This window comes from Festucalex cinctus, chromosome 13, assembly GCF_051991245.1.
Source record: "Festucalex cinctus isolate MCC-2025b chromosome 13, RoL_Fcin_1.0, whole genome shotgun sequence".
Lineage (NCBI taxonomy): Eukaryota > Metazoa > Chordata > Actinopteri > Syngnathiformes > Syngnathidae > Festucalex > Festucalex cinctus.
This window is the reverse complement of record NC_135423.1, coordinates 18,963,163-18,972,958: the sequence shown is the minus strand read 5'-3', so window position 1 is coordinate 18,972,958 and position 9,796 is coordinate 18,963,163. Positions and strand designations below refer to the sequence as shown.

The following is a 9,796-nucleotide window of genomic DNA, read 5'->3' as shown; positions in this document are numbered from 1 at the left end:
GAACAGAACTCCTTGAAAGAGGATCTCCCGTGGCTGTACATGAAAAGATTTCAGGGGGGAGCTTGGTTTACACTTTATAATTGCAAAGGAATTAGTAAATTACTTTATACAGCTGTGCAATTGTAGCCATAATTGAAAAATGGTGTGGACTGTGCACTGAAGTGAACACTTGAGTTACCCCACTAATATTACACAATATTTATATTTCAAAGCCTTTAATTTGATGGTCATGTGTAATACTGTTGCTGTAGAATTTGACACGACTCAGCAAATACAAGTGTGAAAAGTTCTACAACATCAATAAGGTCTGGTGTTGAAGGCCAAGGCTGCACTTTGAAAACAGAACAAACACAAGGCAAGAAAAACAATATTTTACATCATTGCTCCCAAAACTCATTTTGTGCAACTGCCTTGTGATAAATAAAAAGTGGTTTTATCTTGTAATCCATTTCTAACAGCTCATATTGAAATATTGTATATTAAACAACCCTAAAATTGGTCATCAGGTGCAATTTTTGTTGACCACAATGTACAGTACGTACACATAACTCCAAAACAAACAAATGCCAATTGTTAGGCATTAGAACACATACTGCATGAGAGGATTTTTGTACAAACATTGATGCTATTTGCTACTTTTAGCTCAATTCCATAACACAGCTTCTGTGTCAAATACTGACTGTTCCTATGCGTTTTGGCCTCATTGGGGCTGTGTGGTGCCATGTATCCATGGTGTACACACTTAAAGTGAGTACAGAAGAAAGTTGCGATTGAATTCTATTAAAATAACTCAATTTTTCATACATTGGGAAGAATTTATGCCTTTGCATAATGTTATCTCACCCGTGTGGGTAAGTGTGTTCCCACAAGATTTGTGTGTGGATATTTGTTATTTGAAGTCGACGCTAACTTCCTGTAAACATTTGATAACTTCTGGTTAGCGCTAGGCTAGCTTTCTTTTAAAAACAAAGTATGTTTTGTATTTAAATATACAGTGGATGTAATTCTTAAAGTTGTGTATTTAGTTTTACAGGTAACGCCAACTGCAGTGTCATTAAACAACTTAAATGACAATTAGGGACAACAGAATAACATATGCTACACACTTGCTAGTTGATAATGCTACGCAAGCAAAATGGTGCATTCAGGGTACTTTCACAGCGTCGCAAACTTCGTTTTATTTTCAACTTTTTAAGGGGAAAATAATCAGCCAATTGGCTGATGTTCAAAGGCCAATAATCAACCCATTATATTCGGCCTGGCCCTAATTATTTACACTTGTGTTGTTTCTGTGGCATTTACAAGTCATGAAATACTTGAAGTTCTTCGGTGTCTTCAGATGAAGAACTCGTCGGCTGGCTCCTCGGGGTTTGCATGTGATGACAGCGACTTGGCAAAAAGCTCCACAGCGGCGGTGTCACCAGCCTCGCCGTAACAGGAAGCGGTCGCGCGCGGCGCTCTGAAATTCACGACGTCTTCGGCGCAAGCGGAGGTAAGCCACTTCCTGGTGGGCCCGAAGGCCGCGGGTGTCCGCGGCTGAGACGAACTCAAAAGCTCCACGGAAGAAGAGCGAGTCACGCCGGCGCGCACGGCGATCCCCGTGTCCACGTTGGTCTCCCCCACTTCCTCCTCGTCCTCCTCCGGAAGAAGACGGGACAGTGATCGGGTGAGTGGGAGGCGTAGCGGGGAGTCGGAGGAGGGTGGCGGGGCCGGGCTGCTGCGCTGGGATGAGTAGCAGGAGCTGCCGGGAGGTGTGCTGCAGAGGCTGCCTGATCCTTGGCTCCCCGGAGGCTTCTCCGGGGTACTCTCACCGGCGCCTCTCGGACCTGCGGACACACGACAGACACTTATTGACGCATATCATTCAAAATCAAATGAACAAGCGTCACCATCTCACCATGTTTGTGGCTTTGCCAGGCTGGTGCAGTGTGAAGGTTGCTAGGCGACAGGCTTTGGGCGTGACCTCCGCTCTTCATTTGCATGGCCCGGGGAGGCACGGTGGGACAGGTGAGGGGGAAAGCGCAGGTCAAAGGTGGCTTGGCTTGTGTTGGGGTTTTCACCTACAGCGCAGAAGGAATGGAAGGATTACTAATGGGAGATTTTCAAGCAAGCAAGCAGAACTGCAGAATTAACAAACAAGCATCCAGTATAAGGCAGCTTTGACAGCTTTAAGCTCTTGTGATTGACATGCACGCACACAAAGAGAGCAGTCTTGATGACATCATGTCTACTTGTTTACTGTTTTACCTTTAAAACATAATTGGGCTCCAGGTGGAGGAGTGGAACCGTCACTTGCCTTTGGTGCCGGTTGGCGTGGCTTCGCTCCCCCGCCTGGGAGACCCATGTGGCTTACATGAAGTGAGCTTGTGTATGTATGAATGAGTGATTAAAAAAAACAAAAAACAAAAAAAAACATAATTAGAAACGTTAAACAGTGTCACCTTACTAAAATAATGGCCCAAGTCATTTCACCACATTTTTACAGAAACACAAAAAAAAACCTAACCAAATACTGATTAGATTCAGAGCTGTCAAAATTAATCGATTAATCAACCAGTAACCGATTATCAAATTAATCGTCAACTATTTTAATGATCTTGTAATTGTTTGGCGCCATTTTTTAATTTAAAATTGTAAATATCCTCTGATTTAAGCATATCAACAGTAATTAAAATATCCTTTGTTTTAATACACTTTAATGCAAAACTTCAATTAATCCGGTTTATCAATTAATCATTGGAATAATCAATATAGTAATCAATTCTAAAAATATTCGATAGTGACAGCACTAATTAGATTCATTAATCAGTTATTTGACTTTAGCAGAGGTGGCTAGCAGCATCCCGAGGAGATGTTGAAGGCAAAAAATAAATAAATAAATAAAAAATAATCCACATATGACTTAGACCAGTGGTGTCCAAACTATGGCCTTGGGGCCATTTGTGGCCCGCCAACCATTTTTAAGCGTCCTGTGATATATACTAAAAATGACATCTGCTTCTAACAAATTTGTTTTATATCCTGTAGAGCTTTCTAAATATGCAAATACACTGTTTACAACATTTAACATGTCTCTTCATCAAGACAATAATGAAAAAAAGCTAATTCATTTTTACAAGCAAAAATCTACTCTGTGTCAAGGTCCAAATTGTCAAAATATTACATGAATGAGTGCCAAGTAGCTGCTTTAAAAAAAAATAAAAAGTAAAATAAATAAATAATAAATAAATAAATAAATAAATAAAGGGTCAGCCTCGGGGCACTTCAGGCGCTTCATGAGATTTTAAAATATATTCAATACATAGGATCCATCTTAAAACACTTTGGCCGCCAAAAACGTTTAATAATGTTTAGTAAAATCACGATGTAAGCCACCATAAACGTTAAATGACGTCAGCTAAATTTTTTTTATTTTTTTAGATCAATGGCCATTGCAACATTTAAGTGCAGCGCTGCCTGGTCAAGGGGTTGTGGAATCAAAAACACCTAACTATGGTCAGCAGATGGCAGCATTGTATCTGTTTTCAATGGGCTGCTGGTATATGCAATTACAATGAAACATGACGGGATCTGATGAAATGGAACTTTTTTAAAGGATGACGTGAATGATCAAAAGCCTTTGTCACATTAAACCTAATTTACTGAGCTTCGCTAAACAAAAAATATTAGTGTCAAAGTCACTGTTGTGGAGAAAATCTATCTTAAAAAAAAAAAGAAGCTTGTTTTCTCGTTTTCAATTTTCGCTCAATGGCAATAAATGACCTATTTTCAAATGGTGATTACCGTATTTTTCGGATTATACGTCGCTCCGGATTATAAATCGCACCAGCCAAAAAATGCATAATTAAGAAGGAAAAAACATATACAAGTCACACTGGAGTATAAGTCGCATTTTGGGGGGGAAATTTATTTGGTAAAATCCAACACCAAAAACATACATGTCATCTTGAAAGGCAATTAAAAAAAATAAAATAAAAGAGAGAACAACAGGCTGAATAAGTGTACCGTATACTAACGTTACATGACGGACATGCCTGGTAATGTCAGTAACGACGTAACATATTAAGAGTTTGTAGCGAGCAGTGACGGGAGTCGGAGGCGGAGTGTTGAAGCACGGAGCCAAAGGCTGGCGTTTTATTGACATCAGCTTCCCAGGTCTTAACAGCAACTCCCCACTCAGCTAGAAGCTAACAGGCTAACTCCCCTTTTCCACATAACAAAACCTTCCCACCCGGAATGCTCCCTTCGTCCCAACGTTCCGTGGGTGAATTATGTTCCCATCACTACAAGTTATTCATATAACTCTAGCATAAAGAACATGCTAACAAGTTTACCAAACTATCAGTTTCACTCCAAATCACTAAATCCAATGAAATCTTCATCCTCTGTGCCACTTTTAAACATCTCCCCCAACTCGGGAAGTAGACGACGCTCTTCTACCGGCAGTGTTGAACTTATCAACACAGGCCTAGAGCGCCCTCTTGCGGTTTCGTGAGAAAATAACGTGAAATGATATAATAATGTGTTAATTTCACACATAAGTCGCACCAGAGTATAAGTCCCACCCCCGGCCAAACTATGAAAAAAACTGCGATTTATAATCCAAAAAATACGGTACCAAAGAATGGAATAAGGTCGAAACATACCTTTTTTTCCCTAATGAAAGAATAGAATGCGATCTTTCACCTTCAAGTGACCTACCTGGAAGAGAACCTTGTTCCCATCGAGGTCTTCAGTCTGCCAGCGAGAGGTGCTAATGGGTGTGCACGGGTTGGGCAGCAGGGGCACCAACTGGCCGATCTCGTCCACACTGAACTGCAGCACGGCAGAGTTGCACGGCTCCACGCGGACCCCCGCTGGCACCTGCTTGATTGCCAGCTGCAGGCAAAGTCCGGGCTCTGCACGGAGGAAGTAAGCGCAGCGTTGACAAAAGGTCCAAGCGGATTCCGTTGGAAATTTGAGGAACTTGCCCGCATGGAGGGTGAACCAGCAGAAGTCGGCCTTCTGCTCCTCCGCCTTCCGCTGCAGCACCGTCTCGTAGAAGCGCACGGCGTCCTCGTAGTTGTCGCGGGCACTGTAGAGCGTCACGCGCAGGATCTCCCCGCCGCAGTGCACCGGGCGGACGCCCCACACGGGCATCCCCGCGCCCAGGCTGTAAAAGTCCCGGCTGGGCAGGAGGTAGGGCCGCAGCGGGGCGTTGACGGCCGAGCTGCCGGAGGAGATGTGGAGGCCGCAGCTCTCCGTGTGGTGGAACTGCCAGGGCGGACGCTGGAAAAAGTCCACAACTTTGAGGATCCGCTCTTCCCCATAAGCCTCGTGGAGAAAGAAAGTGATGGCCAGGGAAGGGGAGCCTGGAAAAAAAAACCCCCCAAAAAACAAGGGAGGATATTTGTGCAACGGAAAATGGTAATAAACATTTATAGGTCAATTTTTATTAGGGCTGGGTATTGCCAACAGCCTCATGATACGATACGTATCACGATACAGTGGTCACGATATGATACATATCGCAATACATATGTACAGTATCCCAAAACATAATCTTCAAGGCGGTACATTTCCCAATATTTTACGTTAATTTACTTACATTTTATTATAACAGTCATATGTATACCTAAATGATATGTTTACTATGCTGGATGGCAAACATGTTTTTGTTTGCAGCTCTTCTGGTTTACCACCAAGCGGCACGCCTGGTCTAAATGTGCGCGCACCGCAGCGCTCGGAGCGGCTTTTACAGACAAACTGGGAAACTTTATGAATATGCTGACCCGATATGAGCAAAGATATCCAAGTATTAAAATTACAGCTCTAAAATGTGCTTATTTGAAATATTTGGGGAAATAAAACCAGCATTTTTTTTCATCTAATATTCGATTTCGTTTTTAAACAAAATATTATGGGTGTGCAAAAAAAAAAAAAAAAAATCAATTCTCATAAGAATCATGATTCTCATTTAGTACAATTCACATTCGATTTCAAATGTTCTAAAATCATTTTTACTTAAATTATTTTATACTGTCTTGCCCTTCTGCATGGTGGTTGAGTGGTTAGCACATCTACCTCCCAGTTCTGAGGACTCGGATTCGAGTCCAGGCGCCCCGTGCCTGGGTGGGTCTTCTCCGGGTACTCCGGTCTCCTCCCACATTCCAAAGACATGCATGGCAGGTTAATTGGGCGCTCTGAATTGTCCCTAGGTGTGCTTGTGAGTGTGGTTGGTTGTCCGTCTCTTTGTGCCCTGGATTGGCTGGCAACCAGTCCAGGCTGTACCCCGCCTACTGACCAGAGCCAGCTGGGATAGGCTCCAGCACACCCCACGAGGAATAAGTGGTCAAGAAAATAGATGGATGGATGGATGGATGTCTTGCCCTTGTATGTATGTGTACTGGGAACGCTGTTCATGTTCTACCCAATTTGGCCACTTAGGAGCAGTGTGGTTCCGTGCGTTCTGAAACACAGTTAAGTTGTAGCCAGATTAGAGAGTAGAAGGAAAAAGTCACGATCAAGTTATGCCAATAAAAGTTGATTTTTTTTTTTTCAGCGTAGGAAAGGCAAATGCCAGTGAGTACTGTTAAGATGCTTCTCTGTATAAGTTCCTGAAGCGTTTTGTATGAATGGGGTATATGCCACGGAAGAGGCGGGACGTGATTTTGCACATCAGTTTATTTCCGGTCCGGGTTGTGCGTTCGCAACCCGGGGGTACAAAGTTGGAAGCACAAGTATTTTTGACGCAGCCCACACGTCGCAAACCGAACCAGAAACAAACTGTTGTGCAAGAAACAGTCCCGCCTCTTCCGTGGCATATACTCCAAAGACGTTCTGTTGAGGGATAAACGTGCCACGAGTAGTGCGCTACTTAGCATTAGCGAGTCAGGCTGGAGTAGATCATAACAATTATTAGTTCATCTATAAAATGAAGCAGAAATCATTGTCAATCAAATCATTTAAATTGAAAATCGATTCTTAATTGAATCACAGACCCAAAAGTCAGAATTAGATCAAACCGTGAGACGGTCAAAGATTCCCACCCCTACAAAATATAGGAAAATTGGTACATTAAGAAACATGTACCATGTTAAGTTTATAAGTAAATAAATGTTGATATTCTTCCTCAATTCTCCGTTTTAATTTTTCTTAGCAAGAGAGTGTCCAATCACCGGTGAGCTATTTTTTAAAACAGACTTCATACATACACTTTATTTTTATTTTTTTAAAGAATGCAAACTAAGGCAATCATGTCTCTTTCCTCACTCAACGATTCCATCATGGTCCTCCTGCATGTGCATTATTCATTTCTTGACTGCTTATTCCTTACAAGGGTCGCGGGGGGTGCTGGCGCCTATCTCAGCTGGCTCGGGGCAGTAGGCGGGTTACACCCTGACTGGTTGCCAGCCAATCGCAGGGCACACAGAGACAGCCATCCATCCACACTCACAAACACACCTAAGGACAATTCGGAGTGCCCAATTAACCTGCCATGCATGTCTTTGGAATGTGGGAGGAGACCGGAGTACCCGGAGAAGACCCACGCGGGCACGGGGAGAACATGCAAACTCCACCCAGGAAGGCGCATGTGTATTAATTGAAGGCAATTAACTTCAAAGACATTGCTGTTTTTTTTGTTTGTTTGTTTGTTTTTAAGTTAACAGTAATATCGACTGACGTCCTCGTATCGATACATGTATTGTAATGAGGCTCGCAACAATATATTGCCGTATCAATTTTTTGAGTACACTTCTAATTTTTATAACACTGAGTGAACTCATGTCATTGATAATGCTCAAATCAGCTATCGCTGTGTCCTTTCGGACTTTAGAACAGCTCGGGTCAGCCCCTACCAGCCGGCGGACAGGGACGAGAGCAGCCTCTGTGTGGAGAAGCCCTCTCCGACACATGGAAGACGTGCAGGCTGGGGCAGAGCCAGCGCAGCAGCCGGTCCAGGCTGTGCTGCAGCAGCAAGGAGTCTCCAGGGTTGGCCAGCAGATGCAAGTTGAGAACCAGGAGACGCTGATGGTCATGCTTGCGGCCGCGCCGGCTCATCAGCTCAGCTAATGAAGAGAAATTCAAACGTCAGTGCAACTTCTAAACTACATGGAGCAGATTAGGTAACATTCTAGTCACACACCTACTCCGGCTCAACATTTTGCTATACAAATAACCTGGGTTGTGATGTGTAGTGTTCGTAATGGCTTAATAGGGGCAATGAGGCCTAAATCCTACCAAAAATAAATAAATAAAAACTCAACCTGAACAATATTACAAGGAAAACCTACTGGCTGTTTTCATTAGTGTAAAACTGCACAATGTAAATTGTTAATGAATAAATCTGTCAGTCTCAATCAAAAGTGAACTTTGTATCTTTATTTGTATTGGCAAAATGTTAACTTTGAATGTCGTTAGTTGTGCAGCAGGTGTACCTAATGATGCATAGTTGAGTCTGCCTAACGATAACCTGCTGGCTCACTGAGTGAACAAAATAAGCCAAATTTTCAGTGGTGTTGATCAGGTTGGAAGAATTCAGCATACTTACCCGCAGATGTTGACATCCTACTGGAGTCCGAGCTAAAATTGAGGAGAAGAACATGATTTTAAGTTTTGAATACAAGGTGCCTCCATCTTGTGGCGGTGCGTTTGGACACCTGCCGCTTCAGACAGGTCGCCATGACAACGCATTGTTAGCTATCAGGAGCTCATAAACTTGCACGAGGACGTTTTAAAAAGCAAAAAAACCGCTTACACAAGAGGGCTCTATAAGATTTAAACGCGGTATCAGCGATTAATAAGAAAAAAAAATGTCGCAAAGAAATTAAATGAAAGGCGGTTCAACAAAGTTACTTTCCATTGTGGCTCCGGTCAACGGCGAAATTGGCTAGCTGGCGTTAGCCTGAAGCTACATCACGCAAACCACTAGCAACGCTTCAACTCACTTGGCACTTTCAGCTCCAGAGTCCGCGGTATCATCTTTGGCTCTCTTGAACAACACCCCTCTTGTTAACATGGCCCATAACACTTTTCACATGCAGACCAGGTCTCGGCGGGGACGGCTGACACGCTGCGGGGAAAGACGAGAGCATCCTGGATGACTTCTTGCCCGAGCGACCGCCGCTTGCTGTTGCTCCAAAAAGTGGGAGCAGAAGCGGGGCGATGACGTCACCGGGCAACCAAACACCGTTCGGTTCGCCTGACACACTGTAATGTTATTAAGTCGGCTAGACCGCAAAAATAAAAAAATAAAAAAATAAAAAAATGGCAAGACTCGTCGATGTGGAGTTAGTTGAAACTGGGCGAAAGGAGGCGGCTCGAAGTGTTAAAGCTGTCGCTAATACGCCGAGCAGATGGCATACGTGCGACCAGACAAAAGAGTCCAGACGGCCTGTACAGATTGAAAAGTGTGTGGAAGCCTTCAAATTAAAGCCAATGTTTGTTAAGGCCTCGCTAAGAGCATTATAGCCCACTTTTAGCTCGCTTTTCGGAGGTTGTCCCCATTTAGGAAGGTTGCCTTAGTTACTACCGACCGCAATCATCAAAAAGACTAGAAGATAATGTAGGTGGAGTTTGGAGTGATTGCATTTTATTTTCACCCTATTAAAAAAAACAAAAAAAACAAAAACGTTACCAGAAACAATATTAGTAATTTAAGTTTGATACTATTTATACTTTCTTTCTTTAACCTTTTAATTTAACAACCGCATTTGCTTTAGCATGTTGAGTACCGTCGAAAGTTAAAACAATACATGTGACTAGTGTACTTGGGAACCAAAACGTTCGTGAGAGTTGCACTTGGTTTGTGGGATGC

General features: G+C 43.0%; 1 protein-coding gene across 1 annotated transcript; it reads right to left on the bottom strand.

The window, feature by feature from the left end:
• Positions 1-198: 198 nt before the first annotated feature.
• On the bottom strand, positions 199-9,559 carry fam124b (family with sequence similarity 124B). Its single transcript, XM_077540316.1, has 7 exons — positions 8,928-9,559; positions 8,531-8,562; positions 7,839-8,048; positions 4,971-5,351; positions 4,702-4,898; positions 1,898-2,060; positions 199-1,826 (listed from the first exon to the last, which is right to left on the bottom strand). The coding sequence occupies exons 1-7, from the start codon at positions 8,996-8,998 to the stop codon at positions 1,336-1,338; spliced, it is 1,545 nt and encodes a 514-aa protein (XP_077396442.1). The 5' UTR covers positions 8,999-9,559; the 3' UTR covers positions 199-1,335.
• Between the last annotated feature and the right edge of the window lie 237 nt (positions 9,560-9,796).